Below are 19,994 nucleotides of genomic sequence, written 5' to 3'. Positions count from 1 at the left end.
ACTTAAAATTAAAGTGATAATTTTATGAGTTTGAGTAATAGTCGAGATATGCGACTATTTATGAACACCAGTCGAATGCACGGGTGAACATGGTATTCCCATATTAATGAAGATGCATTCTGTCTTCCTAATATAGCTATCCGCGATTATGATTTTTTAACCCCCGACCCGAAGTTTGACGTGTGTATCTGTGTATCTGTCTGTGGCAGCGTAGCTCCTAAACTAATGAACCGATTTTAATTTAGTTTTTTTTTGTTTGAAAGGTGGCTTGATCGAGATTGTTCTTAGCTATAATCCAAGAAGATCGGTTCAGTCGTTTGAAAGTTATTAGCTCTTTTTAGTTACTGTAACCTTCATTTGTCGGGGGTGTTATAAATTTTTAATTTACACTTGTTGTATTTTTCTTTCATAGGGGTGGGGGCAGATATCATTTTATCATCGGATCGCAAGGCATCGTAAAAATGTGCAGTCATTACATAGTCGAAATTCCACGGACTCGTACGAACCGATTCGCTCCAAATAGTTTCCAATACGCACTGTTAGAATATGGAATACCCTTCCGGCTTCCGTTTTCCGTGCCAATCAGTTAAAATATTGGTACTTTCAAAAGAAGAGTGAATAGGCACCTTCTAGACAGGCCTACTATTTGGTGTGATTTTATCTCTGCAATTTTCTAATTAAGAAATCAAAAAAAGTTGACTCAGTTGAAGAGTTGAGTGGCTTTGCACGCGTGGGCTTACCAATTCCAAACTAGTAATAAACACTAGTAATAGTAGGTCATATCTGTACTATTATGTATTCTGAGGTAGGTAACAGTAATATAATAAAAGTAGTACCATAGGAAACAACCAAGACTTTTGACCAATGAGCTTCTTCTCAACTGCTTTGTCCATCGTTATTAGTTCCACGGACAAGTACTTAGTGTGCCTCAGCTTATGTTAAAGTAAGCAAGCATCTTTGTTTTTCACGGTATTCCAGAAATCACCCTCACTTCCTATTCGCCGCAAGATTTCAAGTTATCATCTTCAGCTAAACTAAAATATTTGCTTTAATTAGTTGTACATTATTATACTAATAACTAATGGCTAAAGCAGTAACATATTATGAATTGGTTATGTAACAAATTACTTGTTAATTATAAAATGCGTGAGTCACAATAATCTATAATATAAAAATGAATCGCAAAATGTGTTGGTAAGCGCATAACTCAACAACGCCTGGACCAATTTGGCCAAATCTTTTTTTAAAATGTTCGTTGAAGTTCAAGGATGGTTTTTACAGCGAGAAAAATTAGAATTATTGCTGGAAAAACCCTAAAAATAGCCCTTTTCTTTTTCCCATACAAATGATTTCTAACTAAAACGTAGTCAATTTGAGCTTTATTGCTATGGTATAAAGTTCATATTAAATTATCCTGGATTAGCACATAGGCTACTTTTTATCACGGAAAACCAAAGAGTTTCCACGGGATTTCGAAAAACCTAAATCCACGCGGACGAAGTCGCGGGCGTCAGCTAGTTAATTATAAATGTGTAACGGTGCCAATGAAACATTTGCTGAGTGAATTGTAAATTATTGAGATTTAGGTGTTGAAGTTGTTCGTATATATATACATTATAAGTTTATATTATAAAGTAGGTATCTAAGCTCTTTGTCATGGTTTTAATGGCGGTTCTCTGGTGTCCTATAAAGTTGTTTTATCGCCTGTATAGATTTCTTATAAAGGTGCCCACGCACTTGAACTGAACTGCAGCTGAACTGCGCGTCGCATTTGATGTTGTCTGTCCGTCTAAGTGGGGGTCTGCCAACACTATTTGTATGGTTGTCACCATATTCCTCATAATTTGATTTGGATTGTTCGGTTTTCACCTCACTACAAGTTTTACGATTATAGGTCACAACAAGGCGCTGCAGCTTTTTTAAATTTTCACTTGTTATGACGTCATTTTTAACACGACTGTGCCACGCGAAGGAGTGTTATGTGTTCATCAGTCTATTTATTTGTTTTTCTTGTCACCTTGCAATTTCGTGCCTAGACGAGGATGTGTTAATGAATATGGAAGATGTTGTTTAATGATGATGCTTGATTTATTTGGTGACTCCTCACAGTTCTTTATTTACCTATATAGAACCAATGAACGTACTTCATAGCTAAGATCCCGCCCTTGCCAACACATTACGTGATGCGGATGTCAATCGCATTGCGATGCAGTGACAAGCATTCGTACTAATTTGGATTCACTACCTACAGACTATTAATAACTTATTATTAATAATCTCTGGCTCAGTGATGCATTATAAATGTTTGGATGAATTCTCAATCAAACCCTATTCTTGAAATGCATAAGTAGGTATCTATTGCCAACTGACGCGGACGTGCCCATTGCAAAATTGGTAGGTAAATGTTACACTGGGATTGTCAACAATTGACTTTTATAGTACTAATAAAAACCGCCAAGTGTGAGTCTGATTCGCACACGAAGGGTTCCGTACTATCGCACAAGATATAAACTTTTGAGAGCAGCAGATGTGCAGCACTGCGCCGGGTACTATACCTACCTACTTCCTACCTGTGATGACGTGTGGAGCTGAAACGTGGACATTGACAGTTGGCCTTATCCACAAGTACAAAGTCACTCAGCGTGCTATGGAGCGGGCTATCTTAGGTGTCTCTTTGAGAGATAAAATACTTGACAAGGAAATCCGTAGGAGAACCAAAGTGACCGACATAGCTCAACGAATTAGTCAGCTGATGTGGCAGTGGGCAGGTCATGTCTGTCGCAGAACCAATGGCCGCTTGGGCAGACGTGTTCTGGAGTGGAGTTCGCGTATCAACAAGCGCAGTGTGGGACGACCTCCGACCCACTGGACTGACGATTTTAAGAGGGTAGTGGGAAGTGCGTGAATGAGAAAGACAGAGGACCGTGTTTGGTGGCGTGCTCTTGGGAAGTCTACCAGTGGACGCAAACAGGCTGATTGATTGATTGATAACTGCCATCGCTTCGTTGATACCATTTAAAGGTGCCCACGCACTCGAACTGAACTGCAGCTGAACTGCGCGTCACGGCAGCTCCCCGAACGATATTCTCTCCAAACGCGACGCGCGGCAGTGACGCGCTACGCGTTACGCAGTTCAGTTGCAGTTCAGTTCAAGTGCGTGGGGCACCTTTAGTGAACGCCCGAAACGCAGCGCACTGCGCGTGCGCCTATTACACCTTTTATATCTAGTAGTCCCTTACGCGCAAGAAGAACTCTCCACATTGTGCCAGATAGGTCGTCAAATAAAATGTGTGCACTACTTTGATGTAATGAGCTACTTACGAGCAATTATAAATATTGCAGCGATTTGGATCAGGCGTCGATCATTCACCTTTGCTATTACGAAAGCGTATCTCACGTGCATTGCGGCGCTTACTCACAACAGGGTTGACACCTTAACACCTGTAACAAACAAAACTATATTGTAATATACAGGGGTATATTACATGATTTTATAACGTTCGAGCTAAGGGTAGCTCGAACGTTCTTATTAAATATCTACAAGCTAGCATAGCTACAAGACCGATTTTGGGTGTCCGAATTCGAGCTTTTCGTTTCCTCCGTGCGTCTGAAAGCACGTTAAACCATAGGTTCAGGGTATTGTCATTTATCATCATTATCAACTAATAGTCGTCCACTGCTGGACATAGGTTTCTTGTAGGGACTTCCACACGCAACGGTCTTGCGCCACCTGAATCGAGTGGCTCCCTGGGACTCATTTGATGTTGTCTTTCCACCTAGTGGAGGATCTTTCAACGCTGCGCTTACAGTGCGAGGTCTCCATTTTTGACAAATCCGCTAATTAAGACAAGTATGTATAATACAACGTGCATCATGCGCCGCTCGCCTTCCTACTACTAGAGAAGCAGGAAAAGCAACCAATACCATACGTTTCACTTCGACACCGGAGCATCTCAAGAGATGTAGACTTCACAATGCATTGATGAAATTTTGGTTTCCATTTAGCATTTATTTTTGAAAAATGAAAAGTGCGGACAACCCTGCAGGTATCTCGGCAAATGTCACGATATTTGCGTCGCGTGCGCACCGTCCGGCATCCATCGATCCCGTTTGATAGATCTCGTACAATTCTACAGTAACAACAGTTAATCGCCCGCGATCGCCTTTTACTTGCCTGCTCGTTAATTTTTTTCGTGTGGTTACTGTTTAGTGACAGCTCACACTAGGAACTTTTTGTCGTGTCGTGCCGCCTTCCTGCACCCACTTGGTAAGAGTGACAGACTTGACCTAGTATGACATTATTACGATTTTCAACTAAACATTTGTTCCATGTATGAAAGAACGGTTTTGTATGAAAGAACGGTTACCCATTGAATTAGGAAGTACGTACGTTTATGTACAACAATCTTGACACTAAAACTTTCCAGATAGGGATTAGAGGTCTTTTTGTCTGACACTATCCTGTCGGCTCTTTGTACTGAAAAACCACATACTTTTTTATGGTTCCTTGAGTCCTTCACGGTTATTGGTCAACTAGCTGACCCGCCCTGCTCCGCTTGTGTGGAATTTCTAAAAAATCCCAACTCCTGAAACTTATAGGCATATCTTTATTTTTAACCAAAAGCCCAAAAACCAATTTTCATAGATATACCTAACTTGAAAAATGAAATTGCCTAAAATTGCCTACAACCCACTTTCAAAACTTCATGTTTCAAAGTCCTGTATAGGCTGTGCGTTGATGGATCCATCAGTCAGGACAAGTATTTTTATATGTAAAGCTAGAAAATGTATCATCCATAGCAACTTTAAATCGAGCGACAAGTCGCAAATGTGATCTCTACACCGCAGATTTGGCCCGTGTTTGCGCGGTTTTTGCGTGACACCTTTTCTCCCAGTGCGAAGCGGCGCGTGATAACAAACGGTGCGTTCCGCGACCATTTTGTGGACACGGATTTTTTGTCTCCTGTATTTTTTTTAAAATAACTTGTCGTATTGAAGTCGAAACCTTTTCGTGGATTATAATAATATTAGATATGTGAAACCTCCCATAAAATTGTCTTAAATAAAAATATTCGTTAAAATTAAACTGAGATTGCTAAGTTAATTAATAAATAAATACAAAGTAAAAATAAGTTTATTAAAAAAACTATAAAGTATTTTGTAACAGATTAATGTTTATTTTCCTGAAAGAATAAAAAATTGTAAGTAGGCTCGACAAAAATTGGTGCATTATTTTTGTAGTAGTAGTACAACCCTATGTGATAAGAAAACTCAAAAAAATGTATAGATATTTGTGTAAAACCGTAGTTCATAACTATCAGAGCCCGAAAGATAACCTGTAGGCTAAATAACCAGCATGCTATTATATTTTCCCCCCGCCAGAAACCACCTATATTTGTATTTCAGGGTACACGCTATTAGATTGACAGCCATATGAGCCATAGAAATGAGGACGAGCTTGAATAGTTGTCCAAGCATTCTCGTGAGTCGTTACGGACAATGATCTACTCGTATGTAAACAGATTGGTGTGCTGATAATGTGCTGTCACTTTACTAACGGTCATACGCTTAGTTAGCTAGTGAGTTAGTTGCTTAGTTGTTCAAAGCAAATTCAAAAATTTAAATGGGGATTAAAGTGGAGGTTAAGCGGAGTGGAAATTAGTTTAATCTACAATTATTATTTTTAATTTCTTTCGAACAACTCAGCGGTGCTCTATTGAAAAATACTTTTGGAAGCTTTTTATTTGAAAACTATAAATATAACAATAAATACATAACATGTTTCAACAATTTGTGCTTTTTGAGACTCATCTAAATTCCTTATGAAAAAAATCCGAAAACTGCTCCAAATAAATATCTAGATTTTTTAGTTCTCTGAGATGGTAATTATTTTTTATGTATATTTTTTACAAAAAAAAAATATATTTTTTATGTATATTTTTTACTAAAAAAACAACAAAACATTTTCAAAACACACCAAGCTCTTACTTGTACGTAATGAAAGCAATCTTGAAAATTGAAAATGCTGAAGAAACTGGCTCATAATACAAAAAGAAAGTACCTAAATGTAAACATTTTTAAATTAGGATAGGTACAAGCGACCCTATCAACTGAATATTTTATGTTGAGTAGGCAAATATAGAGTAAAACAGTTTCCTTTTTGATAAGAGTGTCGACTTGTTTTATTTATTTGTTTGCAGTTCTTATTACTAATGCAATAAACGCTATTTTACAACGGCAGCACCAAAAAATTAAAATGTTCTTGTGAGGCTAGTGTTTCACTTTGTAGAGCTAAGTTTGTGTAAAACGATGAACATAGGAATAAACCACATAATTGTACTACAAATCATATAACTTGACAAATGAGGTACTACCAAATACTTAGTGTCATAGATAATTCCATAAACCCGTCAAAGATTAAAAATAGAAGTGCACAATACTCGTACGCCCATTGTTAGTAACAGTTGAACTTTTTAAGTGCGTTCCGTTCAAAAGGGGACTTCCTCACCCATAAGGGTCTCGAGCATGCATGCTTATTATTCAGACAATGAGCTATTAATCACCGACATGCAATGGCGCGGGCGGAGAGTGCGGTTTAGTGTCTGACTCCACACTAAACTTATGTGTGGTGTGTGTGAATTGTGATTCACCGCACTTCGCTGTGGCCGAAAACATAAGCGGTAGCGGTTATAATTTGCAATGTTCTTTAGTGTACATTTGATACTCCTAGTATTGCCGCCACTAGCCTTCAGACAATGAGCTGTTATTCACCGCCAAGCAATGGCGCGGGCGGACAGTGCGATTTAGTGTCGTCTGACTCCACACTACTGTGTGTGCTCACACACAGTAGTCACACACCCAGTGTGGTTTGAGTGAATCGTGATTCACCGCACTTCGCTTTGACTTTGGCGAGGTCGAAAACATAAGCGGCAGCGGCTAAGTTTGCGATTTTCTTTAGTTTACGTATATGATTTTTCTAGTATTGCCGCCATAAGTCACATGTATGTGGCGATTCCCTACAATATATTAAATCTTATAAATGACTGCTGAATAGTCCCGACACCTTTGATGTATGCGGAAGGGAGATACATTAGTAAACACGCATAGAGTTTTCGCAATACTTTCCCTAACGACTAATATAAATAAGTGGTGTATACAGTTTGGGCAGCCCCTTGTCGTTTTTTTTTTAAATTTTGCCTGACGAAAAACAGGAAATATATTTACAATATTTGTATGTTATTAATATTGTGAAGTTACATATTTTTGTTACACTTACTTAATATGTTAATTGTTTACTTTGTTTCGCACGGATGGGTCTGTTTCGTGTCTGGCCTGGACTCAATATGAGTATTCTCCTTTGCAAAACCATTCAAAACAAAATGGAAGTTTTGATTTTCTCTAAACTTTGTGACATCTGTAAACACAAGTCGTTGTTAAAAATGTTAAAAAACCCGACTGCCCGCCAAAAGTAATGTATCTGAATAAAAAAAAAAGAACTAAAAAGTATCTAAAGAATAAAAGAATTTCACATTTGAAAATAGCGCCATACAGCCGCTACGACGCTATTGACTTTTGCCAAAAAAAAAATATAGCCAGTGTAACTCGGGAAATGCATATAATGAAAACATTACACTCGTTTTTTTGAGCAGTCGTGTGATAAAAAGATCCGATTATGCTTTCAGCATTGTTTTAGGATTAAGTTAAGGTTTACGGTGCGCTTACGACATCGGTAGCGCAAGGATGGTCGTGGCAGCATGCGGCCTGCTTGCAAATGACAGTCTATCACCGACACCGCACCAGCCGCGCGTGTGTCGTATGCCATTCACTCTTACCGCTCAAACTTGTTTATAAAATATCTCTGAAGAATTTTATTGATATCAGATACCTAGCCCGTATTGACAAACGTTGAAGTGCTTATAAACAATGTGTTTGTGACACAAAGTGAGGCCATTGTGATTATTAATATGATTATTATTGATTAATATCAACAAATAATGCCATTGTCGTTAAAAACAATGAATTTTAGTTGAGGAACGGTCCTCCAATAATCGAATATCTTATCGATAAGATAGCATAATAATAGTACCTATGTTTTATCACAGCACAACTCTTAAGTGCAGCGGTAGAAGAACGCGCTAAAATTGCGTCCTTCCTTTCTAGTTAATTTGCTCTAAACGTTATTCGTATGTGTGCAAGGGTCCGTGGCTATCGTCTATATGATAAACAATAAAAATATGCGATTCAATTCCCCAAAAAAATTGATGCACCAATAGTATTGGCTATGGCCAAGAGATCGGAGTTCGCAACTCCGGAAAATAGCGATGAAGAAAGTGGTGATGCGTTTACAGACGGTGATTTCGGAGATTCCGATGATGAGGCTATCATTGAAAGAAAGGACTACAAGTCCCATATTACCGAAATTACCGAAACTGTAAATAAAAATGTTACGGACGATTTAAATTGCAGTGTAGATTTAGAAGGACAAGTGAACGGACACACAATGAAGGTTAATATCAGTGATGCTGATTATGAAGATCTAAGCAATCAAAATAATGGTGAAGATTCGCAATGCGATGGCTCCATCGTTGGAATACTCGGCGATCAACAGAATCACGTATGTAATGAGTTTTTAAATACCAACGCTGTTTTCTCTTTAAGAATATTATTTGTAATATATGACTTGTCTTGGTAATTTAATGATGATTTTAAAACCTTAATATTATTGTCGACCTCGAACTGGGATTGCCCTCGTAAGGCAGTTTCGCGTTTCGAAATTATCTCTGAAGAGGTTCCAGAATCTAGATCTAATTCATCTTAAGTTCATTAGATGTATTCAGAGTCATCATTTCACATGAATGGTCCTGGTTGGACTTTTGGAAAGGAAACAAACAAGACACTCATGTGTGACTCAGTTATTTAAGAATTTCCATGCATAAGTTGGGGTTTTATCATTTCCAATCCATTTCTAAAGGAAATGTCGTCATAATACCTAGGAAATCCACATTCTTGAGCACGAAATAATGCATTTCGATTAGTATTTTTATTGGATTGAGTTTTAATTTTGTTAAAAATTTGACATAATATCACACATCATAGTAGATACGGTTATCTTATCAAAAAACTCCCCGCTGACTCGTGACAGCCAGTCGAGTGGAAGGCCAGTCTAATATGTGTATTATCTTGTATGAACAGTGTTAGTGCTATTCATTAGGACATAATTGTATGAAATTTTTAAGCCTGTGTTTACGTAAGCTGTTAAGAATTTTTCGGAGTGTCTATCGTGCCTCTTGTTTCTTTTATGTGTATTTAGTAATTTACTTCGTGACCATATCTTTCAAATGTCACGATGTTTCATAGAGTGGTAGGTTTTAAGGTCAAGCCTCTGTTTGGATACTACGCTCTAATACGCAAGCAATACTTTTGCTGTTCGTCACCCAGTTATGCCAACTGGTTCTTTTAAATAAAACATGTTTCACTTCCGATTAACCTTATGCCTTTTGATAACCTTTTATTAGGTAGAGATTTCTTATTTAAATTTAGTGGTTTAGAAACTCGGTATTAGTTACAAAATTCGAAGGAATTTATATGGTTCTCTCTTTTGTTTAATAGGTAGGTAATAAACTTCGTCCGCGTGATATAATTTATAACGTATAGCACTCGAAAATCATGCACACGTCAGTGAAAGAATTTTCAAGATTGGATCGTTAGTTCCGGGGATTAACCCCTACACCCAAACTTACAATTACTTTATAAAACAAGTGTAGATAGATTTCTTTTAAAAATTTACCAGATGAAGTTGTTTGATTTCCAAGTAGGTACTGCGGTATGGTTTGCCATATTTAACCAAATTCCGGCCTGCCACACCACCATAATTGCCCCTTTAGTTTATACTAGCTGATGCCCGCGACTTCGTTCGCGTGGATGTAGTTTTTTTGAAATCCCGTGGGAACTCTTTGGTTTTCCGGGATAAAAAGTAGCCTATGTGCTAATCCAGAGTATAATCTATCTCTATTCTAAATTTCAGCCAGATGATTTAGGTATTATTAAGGTTCCCCTTAGTTTATTGATTCTTGCAGATCCGATTAATTGGCCTCGTTAGTTCTTCCTACATCTATGTTTGTTGCAGATGTTTTTTGCTAACGTGGTTCAAGTATGACACCTTATATATGACACGTTGTTATGTGTGTCATAGACTGATGTGTGTGATAGAGTTACGAGAAGTTATTTAGTTACACATTTTGTGGTGTTATTGGATATAGCATAATAAGTAAAATAAACATACAATCGTCCATTGTGTCACTTGCTAGTTCAGTTGCGGCTTCAGTTGGTGACAGACTTGTGTTTGTGTGGTGACCTTGACAGAATTCGCCTTCGTTATGTCATCCTCGGAGCTCGTAATTCGGATCACGGCAAGGTTAATACTTCTGTATGTAAGTTTGTCTTAATTTTAAGTAGATCCTAATTTAAAGTCTGATCTTGTAGTTTTGGTTATGATGATCTCATTGAACTGACGTGTTGGAGCTATTACTTATAGTTATAATTGCTTCAAATGATAGAGCCTATCAAATCAAATCAAAACGTATTTATTTCAAGTTAAGAGTGAACAGGCTAGGCAAGCGCGCTCCATCTTAGCCTGCATGATCACTTGCCAGCTAATCTGATTGCAGTCAAGCGTTATTAATTAATTTAAAAAAACATCTAGTGTCTGTTATGCTACGTGTTATCACACTACTACTGGTTCGGAATGAAAATTCTACTGAGAAGAGCTGGCAAGAAACTCAACAGTTAATCTTTTCAAATAGAGTCACGAGTGAGAAACCGCGTTAAAAATTAATTAAGTCATATTAAATGATGGGTTTCAAAAACTTATTCACTGATTTATTAGTTTCTATCTGTATTTTAATTTTATTCCATTGCGTTAAATATGATATTACTAACATCATGAAACTTCTCCATTATGTAAATCGTCAATATTATTAAAGCTATCAAGTATCAACCCACTTAACTATTAGTCAATACTTAAGTTATTACACTAAATAATTTTTAAATTATTCATACCTATTATAAAATATCGGAATTCCGAATCTAATTAGCAAGCGATTAATAAAGAAACTAGTATAATAGTTTTAAATCTTTGTCATACTTAGTGTGTTGTAAAGAAATCTTGTATTATTTATGAGATAGTAGTAATATGCAAATGATTTTCTTTGAGTAGTAATTTATTGACAGCTGCGGATTATTATTATCATTGATTTTAGAAGAGAGCCAATTCTGAGATTGTTATAGCCTCTTATTATAGCGTCTAGTTCGTTATCTATTCCTTTTGCTTTCTATAAAATCGTTCATAGTAGCTACCTTTAGAATTTTGCGCGAGGACATCTTCTCGATTCTAGTCTAGATAAAGTTAAGGACACACTAGAGACATGTTGCACGGTAAAAAGTTGCAAGTATTCTGTATATGACACTGCACTCGTTATGTGATGTCATACCTTCCTCAACAAAAATTTCGGTTCTTGGTAAATCCTGTTAAACATTGTCCTGATAGTGTCATCCCTCCTGGATTTACCGTCTATATTATAATGCGTAAAATTTGAGAAAGGACTGGCCATATTTGATATTGATTATATTTCACTCAAAGCCTTGCAACCTGGAGACTAGGATACTTTTTATCCATGAAAATCCAACACCTCCCGCGGGTGTTTTAATGAAGTCAAAATACGAGCAGAGAAAGTTGCGGGATAGTCTCTACTAATAATAAATCTATACATATTATAAAAAACTTCTCCTAACTGACTGAGTGAGCTATTAACGCAAAGCCGAAACCTCTGGGGTTAAAACTTGCGACAGTAAGTTCCTTTTATAACGCCAGGGACTCGCAGAAAGGAATTTTTGGAATTATATCTCTAACTGGGTTTCATATAGAAGATGAAAGTTTATATGAAAGTGTGCCATTTTTCAAGTTATAACCACGAACTTCAGTATTTGGGCGATCACAAATAAAGAAGTGCGACCTGTTCCCGATTTTTTGGAATACCCCCTCACTGATTTTCAAAATTTCCACTTCGGCGGAGCCGGTGCGGATGAGCTAGTTTTAAATTAAGTTTTTGTAGTGTCGTTTCGGAAAGTAGCGATAAAAAGTATTGAGTGTAAACTTACGCTTAGACTTTTTTCCATTGAAATTAAACTGGTTAGTGCTGTTACGTGACAGGACACACCTTAGGAATTCGTAGAAACTGTTCATATGAAAGTGAGAACAGGTGAAACTAGTAATTATCTACCTACTGCTATCTAAACCTATTAACTTCACAATCTAGGCGGTAGATGTAGGCAGGAAGCTATTGAGAAATCCAATAACGTTTACCGGTGCTTAATGGAACTAGCTGTAGTTTTGTAATTCAGCCAGCATTTACGCCTAATCGATTGTGACAAAGTTTTTTTTTTTTTTTATTCACTATAGGCAAGCGCTTGACCACAATCACACCTGATGGAAAGTGATGATGTGGTCTAAGATGGGACGCACTTACCTAGAAGGTGCCTATTCTAATATAATATATTAAGTTGCGTGGAAGCAACCAGCTGAGCTTTTAGCTGTCCACAAGATGGCATAGTTGTTTTGCTACATAGTATTGTAACTTTTTACGATTAGAAAAGAGCAGCAGCTAAGTTTCTTACCGGCTCTTTTCAGTAGAATCTGCATTCCGAACCGGGGTAGAGTCACCTACATGAAATAAATGAATTTTGATTTTGGTAAGAAAGAGGTATTGAAGAAAACGCGGAGATATTTTGTCGCTAATTTCAAAAACGTCTTAATCACGGTAATTATACATAATATTACCGTGTCTTAGTGTTCGCGTAATGATTCCTATGGTGCCATTGCATAAAACTCGTTTGGTTTTGCAGACCGCTAACTATTTCGTGATTTGATGCCTACCCGAAACCTTTGGCTATATATATAAAATCGGTCAAGTGCGAATCGTAGAATAAATAACACTTTTTGATTTTTTTTTTATTTCCTGCTATAACGGCAATAGACATACACATTCTGTGAACAATTCAACTCTACCTATTACATTACGGTTCACATGTAGCAAACTACGATTCCTCACTTCGCTTGGTCAATTGTAATTTGCAGAGGAATAAAATTGTTTGTGACTTGGTGTATGTATCAATCATACCTATTGCGTGCGCCCCACGTTTTACATCTTGCAAGTCTTCTAATAGGTAACTATAATTTTATTTTATACATTTTAGTCTGTTTTAAAAACGTGGAACATAAAAAAAATTATTAAAAATTTGTTGTCTGTAAAGTCGGTTTACTGACGATAGTTGAACGTGACAACAAAGGCCGATTGTGCTTCTTTGTCGCTCGTTCCGCGCTCTCGCTTGCACTTACATGGAAGCCTTACATGGAACGCCTCAGAGCGAGGTAACGCCGCATGAGTCATGTTTTTTCGTGCGTGCAGCCGGCTCTATCGAATTATAAGATGTTGTCACGTCAAAAATATTTTTTATATTAGGTAAATTAGTCTTAAATCATAATCACAATAAGTCCGTTATCCTTTTCTCATAGAGTCCTCTGTAAATAAAAACCAGTTTCATTGATATCAAATACATATATGTAATTTACGAATTGATAGCGGCGGCCGTCGAGGATTATCGCCCTTTAACTAGAACACCTCTAGACGTCCTTGCTGACCGGTCTCTCAGCTGATCTCTCATACCACGCCAAACTAGCTCTTATATTTATGTAATTTAAAGCCGAAATTGCTTTGTGCATTTGTTGATATCATTTTACGCTTAGATTGGTAAAATTTGAAATACAGACACTAGACGGTTTATTGTTGTGGTTAGACATCGAAAATTAACCTGTTGCGGATTTATGTCAACCGCTCCTTGTAAAAACTTGTAGCCTGACTAAATTATGTAGCACGGGTTAGAAATTAGAAAATAAGTTACAAGAAAATACCGGTCAAGTGCAAGTCGGACCCGCACTCGACGGGTTCCGTACCATCATCGTACAAGATAAAACACAACTTAAGTACTTTTATTTTTCCATTTTTTAGGGTTCCACCTAAAAAGCAAAGTTTTTGTTTATAATTTTTCGTGAACTAGATGAGAGGTTCCGCTCGTTGTAGGAGTCTATGACACAATAGAGAACTTATATGAAAAATCTCATATTTTTAGACCCAGCGCAAAGGTTTCTATGTTACCTGCGTCGATCGCTTGTCAGTTTCACCTTTTGGTGCTTCCAAGCGCGATTTTGGTCGTCTTGTGAATGTCTTTATTTTCGTCTTTATTTCTTCAAGGCTTGATTTTAGTCTAAAAAGGGATAACGCGTAGCACCTTGGAAGCGTGATAAAAAACCGACGAATGATGTCATCGTATCCTTTATACGGGTGACCGAACATGCGTTCATTGACTCACGGTAGCCATATGCTGCAGAATCAACTGCTGGTATATTATGTACGGCTATATTCTGGTCTGATGGAAGAATTCGGCCGTAGCCAGCAAAGCCGTAACGCCAAACGGTTTAGCGTTCCAGTACGATGCCATCTTAGACTGCATCATCACTTACCATCAGATGAAATTGCAGTCAAAGGCTAACTTGTATCTTGTATCACTTTTGCATAGTAAATAGTGATGAGCAGTGATAGAATAGAATAGAAATATTTTTAGTAATGATCTTTTACAAGTAAGTACCACGGGTTCGGAATGCCATTCCTACCGAGTGTTAACCAGCAAGAAATTCGTCGTAAGATGATGCCCGCGGTGGACGAAACCACCTGGATTACGCTTTTTGAACAGTGTGGTCGTGGACTTTCCGAAAAAGTAGTATGTTTGTCTGTGATACGGACCACAAATAAATACATTTCCTTTGCTTTCTTTCTTTTCTATATTCGTCTCCGGGATGCAAGCCACATGAAACAATAAAAATATCATGAACAAAGAATGATTAAGGAAAACGTATACGATAGCAAAGCAGGTTAATGTGTGTTTAGATTAACCGATAATACCTACCACAAACAAGTTGGCTCCGCGATAACTAACGTTCGATGATAAATATTGTATTATTGTTTCAAATTCCTACTGTAAAACACGCATTTAGGTATAATTATTTTGCACCAATGCACAATACAATAACCTGTGATAGCCTAGTGGTTAAAACGTCCGGCTCCTAATCGAAAGTCGGGGGTTCGATCCCGGGCACGCACCTCTAACTTATTAGATATTATGTGCGTTATAAGCAATTAAATATCACTTGCTTTAACGGTGAAGGAAAACATCGTTAACCTGCATGCCTGAGAGTTTTCCATATTCTTAAAGGTGTGTGAGGTCTGCCAATCCGCATTGGCCAGCGCGCTGGCGCAGCGTGGCAGTCTATGGCCTAAACCCTTCTCACTCTGAGAAGAGAGCCTTGCTCAGTAGTGGGCTGGCAATGGGTTGATCATGTAATGCCCAATACGCACTATCCTCAATCCAGCAGTTAATGATTTTCACACTGATCTCTTTCAATTCACATAACTCCAGTATACGATCTCCTTGGCGTTATGTTGTTCGCTGTGGTCTCATAAGTGGGAGACCACAGGTTAGATGCCGTGCAGTACGTTAGTAGAAAGATGAAGGAGGAACCAGGTTCAAAAATACGTATATAAAGTCACATATTATTGTTAAATAAAAGATGAATGGAAATGGTATTGCATATGTGCATGTGCTATAAAACGTACCTATGATGCAGTGGAACATGTGTTTCTATAATTTAGATGGGAAGAGGGACATTCTATGACGCAGAATTACAGGAAGAAGGGAAACACAAAACGTTATAGTTATACTTACTGTGGCTATATGTTATTGAATACACGTAACTTCCAGCGTTACAGTGTACGGTTGTAACGAAAACTGAAATAGCAAGAAACAGTTAAAAATTATTTTGCTATAATCCGCCAACAGAAAAAATCTGTATGGTCAAACATGCAGTTACAAGCTAAGCACCGCTTACCTCCCCAACCAAGCAATAAAGCCAAGCTCCCAAGCAAGCACTGCCACCACCATTCACATGCAACACCACACAAGACTTTTCCACTACTCTCGACGCACGTTTCGCCCCGACACCGGAGCATCCTCAGGAGATTTTGACTTTACAATGCTGTATTGTCAAGACTTGATAAAAAAATTTAACTGTTTCTTGCTAAACATGAACTTCCGCAAAGTAACGCCTGATTCTATCCAAAACTGAAATATTCAGTTCCATTTCGGTTCCTGCTACAACCGGTCGGTTACTCTGACCCTGTAATGGATCTTTTGATTTCTGATTTGATCTCGTAGGGAAACTCCAAGCATAGCTCTTTGTATCGTCCGCTGAGTGATTCTGAGCTTTCTTATGAGGCCCATAGTTATATACGATGATGATGATGAGTAATGAAGGTGTCCCTCACAGGCGGAGCAGCGTCTGGCGGCGCGGCGCGCGGCGCGTGCGGAGGCGCGCGACATCCGCATGCGCGAGCTGGAGCGGCAGCAGCGTGAGCAGGAGGACCATGCCGACAAAGCCTATGACATGTACTCAGGTAAACACGCCTTTAGCTCATGGTCAAACCATCGCTGACCCACTTCTGAGCACAGGTCTCCTCCCGAAATGAGAAGGGCTTTGGCCACACTCCTATTGCAGTGTTCACACACCTTTCATTTCATTTCATTCATTCATTTCATTTATTTGCATTGATTGAGGAGTACAATAGATGTTATGCTTATGGGTACAGTAACTACAATCTGCCATGGAGTGGCATGCAAAATAACTTCTTATTCTAATTGAAGACAGCATTATGAAGAACTCTCAGGCATATTGCGGATTTTCGCACGATGTTTTCGTTCACCGGTAAATCAAGTGATGTTACACATAACTCCGCCGCACGCCCCTTAAATTTTTCGGAACTTTGATCGAACCCCGAACCTTCCGAATAGAAGGCAGACATCCCATCGTCATGTTTTATACGTGTATAATGTACCTATATATCCCTGCCTAACTGTAGTTGTGTTCGCTTCCAGAGACAGTGGGGCGGCGCCCCGGCGGGCGGTTGGCGGCGCTGAGCCCCAGCGCGATGCACTCCCCGCGACGCAGCTCAGAGGACTCGGACGACGTGCTTAGCATCAAAGACCTCAGGGTAATTTATACTGCAGAGTGCAGATATTATCCTTAAAGGGCTGACCTTTTCCCCAGTGAGGCAGAGGGTGTTTGTAGTATTGCGCTATCCTAAGCAGTTTTAGCTACATCCTTAACGCTTCCACGCGTCTATGCGATCTTTATCCTCGCAACCTGAAACTATAGGGCCAATTTTATTGGGCCGGAAATTCTTCCTCCTTCACTGAAAGTTCTAGTCGAGAGTTTTTCCTGGCCTCTACAATTCGAAACCTATAAAGGCTTGTTGCTGTTCTGATCATTTTCTCTCCCAGCAGGTCTGATTGTGGCAATAAACAATGTGCGTTAATTTCCAGCATGAGCTTAAAGAAGTGGAGGAGAAGTTCCGCAAGGCGATGATCCTGAACGCCCAGCTGGACAACGACAAGGCGGCGCTCGGCTACCAGCTCGAACTGCTCAAGGACAGAATAGAGGAGCTGCAGGAGGAATACGCGCAGTTACAGGTGACTAATCTTAACTCTTGCAATCAAAAATAATCAAGAGTTAGCTTTATCTGCCTTAAAACTTTACTAAAACTTTGCAACACGTGGTTCCAGCGGGAACACAGAGAGAAGTGCTCGTGCTACGAGCGGCTGAAGCGGGAGCACGCGGCGCTGGAGCGCGAGGTGGCGCTGGCGCGGGATGCGGTGCGCGCGCGCGACGCGGCGGCGGCGGCGGCCGGCCGCGCCTTCGTGGAGGCGGCCAGCGCGCCCGACGCCGACGCGGGCGCGGCGTGCGGCAGCGTGCCACCGCTGGCGCTCGTGTCGCGCGAGTCGGAGCAGCTGCTGAACGAGGCGGGCGAGGGGACCTTAGGTACGTTTTGTTAGCAGTTCTCTAAAGGATAAGATCTTACGGTATTATTAGTCGCAGTATGCCCGCCCGATTAGTTCCAGATCCGTTCGGGGTGTTCTTTTTTAAAAGGGCTCTGCTCGTGACGAGGCGCGAAGGATACTTGCATGTTTCAACCCGTGTGGCTCGGAGAGTCCTTCGGCAGGCTACCATGCTTGCTGTAAGACGAATTTCCGCTGGAAACTTCTAGATGACGGTTTTTCTTAAATAACGATCTGACTTATGATCTGATACAGACGTGCGGCTGGAGAGGCTGGTGGGCGCGAAGGCGGCGCTGGAGAGCGAGGTGCGCAAACTGAAGCTACAGCTGAACGACGAGCGCGCGGCGCGCCAGAACGGCGTCGCCTCGCATCTGGACCGCGACCACGACACTGAGTGTGAGTACAACGCGCATCTAGAGAAAACTACGTAGTTTTCTCTAGATACAACGGTCGAATCAGCTGGCGTCCCAAGCAGAGACATCTCCTCGGAGGAAGATCTTCCTGTTGTCACGCTTCGTTATTGTCACAATGTTATTCCATCATCAACCCTATGATCCCTATGACTCTAGCATTATCAAGGTTGAGGAGTTTCTTACTAACCATATTTTTGGCCCTCCAACTAAAAACTGGGCCCTACTTAATGAAAATATTTCTGTCGGGGTGAGGGTTTGATTACTGAGAATTTCTCAAGAATTGAATGCGCTTTAGACCCCCCTTCAGCCCAACCTTCAGTCCGCTATTGCCTATTGTGAAGCTTGTTAAATAGGTGGTTTGTGTTAAAGCAGAAAATGATGTGATTCCACAGTGGAGGCGCTCCGCAAGTCTGCCGGCGAGGCGAAGGGCCGCGCGGCCCGCGCCGAGGCGGAGGCGGCGCTGCAGGCGGCGGCCGTGGCGCGGCTCGAGGCGCAGGTGGCGCGGCTGCGCGCGCGGCAGGACCACCAGGACGAGCACGAGGAGATGCTGAAGCAGGAGCGGAGGAAGTTGCAGAGAGAGGTGAGTAGCTCATCAACGACGTGCAGACCATTTTAACGCGCGAACACGTGCAGACCGTTCATTATAACTTGTCCCTTGCCATCATGTTGGCACCATTGCATTTTTTACAGGGAGTCCTAATGCGACAGTGTACTCTAAGCTATCTTATCTCTAAGCTATCTACTAAACAATCATTCTTCTTCTTCTTCTAGTGCCATCTCCTATCGGAGGTTGGCAATCATTAAGGCTAACTGTATTTTGTTCACCGCTGCTCTAAACAGTGACCTTGTACTCATGTTAAACAACTGGCGAAGGTTTTTAAGCCAGGATGTTCGTCTACGGTCAGGTCTACGCCTGCCCTTTATTTTCCCTTGCATTATGAGCTGCAGCAGGTCATATTTTGAAACAATCATTACATATATTAAATTATTTATTAAACTACTAACACGACGGTTATACTGAACGGTTTGTACGTCTCACCCGCTGGTCGCGCTTACCTGACGCAGACGCCGCGCCGGCCGCGCCAGTGTAGCACCTACCACTATTCTCCTAAAAAGATACTTAGTTTATTTGCTCGAGTAAGGGTACAAAAAAGATTGAAATAAGAAAAAGATGAATCTTTTACAATAGTTGTTAATTTTGACTTATGTGGTGTTATAACTTAAGATTTGTAAAATATATGAAACGCACACATCGCAAAAAAATACGCGCGAACGGCTTCATACAATTTCCTCATGCTATACAATAGTGCGAGTAAAATATCACAGTACGAGCCTACCCTAAGATATATTTCACTTTCCAGGAAGTGGTTGATTTTTGGGCAGTGATAAACAATGGCGATAGCTAACGGTACAGTAATTGTACGTACTCAGAGTGACTCTGGCGTGTTTTTCCACAGATTTTATCACATTTAGCTAAAAATCAAGGTTTTTAATAATAATGTAGTTCCTGACATTTGAGTTTGAACATTATTGTCCTAACATTTAACTGAATGTAACGACCACTAATGTGTATAGAATTTC

The 19,994-nt window shown here is 39.8% G+C and overlaps 1 protein-coding gene across 1 annotated transcript in view; it reads left to right on the top strand.

The window, feature by feature from the left end:
* Positions 1 to 19,994, top strand: part of LOC123881151 (dolichyl-diphosphooligosaccharide--protein glycosyltransferase 48 kDa subunit) — a 47,919-nt gene that overhangs the window by 24,472 nt on the left and 3,453 nt on the right. The window contains exons 9-14 of the mRNA XM_045929768.1: positions 16,436 to 16,562; positions 17,041 to 17,156; positions 17,488 to 17,634; positions 17,728 to 17,983; positions 18,256 to 18,396; positions 18,806 to 18,993. Of these exons, the coding sequence (XP_045785724.1) occupies positions 16,436 to 16,562; positions 17,041 to 17,156; positions 17,488 to 17,634; positions 17,728 to 17,983; positions 18,256 to 18,396; positions 18,806 to 18,993 (975 nt within the window). The remainder of the gene's footprint in view (positions 1 to 16,435; positions 16,563 to 17,040; positions 17,157 to 17,487; positions 17,635 to 17,727; positions 17,984 to 18,255; positions 18,397 to 18,805; positions 18,994 to 19,994) is intronic.

The sequence above is a fragment of the Maniola jurtina genome, chromosome 3 (genome assembly GCF_905333055.1).
Source record: "Maniola jurtina chromosome 3, ilManJurt1.1, whole genome shotgun sequence".
Lineage (NCBI taxonomy): Eukaryota > Metazoa > Arthropoda > Insecta > Lepidoptera > Nymphalidae > Maniola > Maniola jurtina.
The sequence above is the reverse complement of the archived record's forward strand: the minus strand, read 5'-3'. Positions and strand labels throughout refer to the sequence as shown.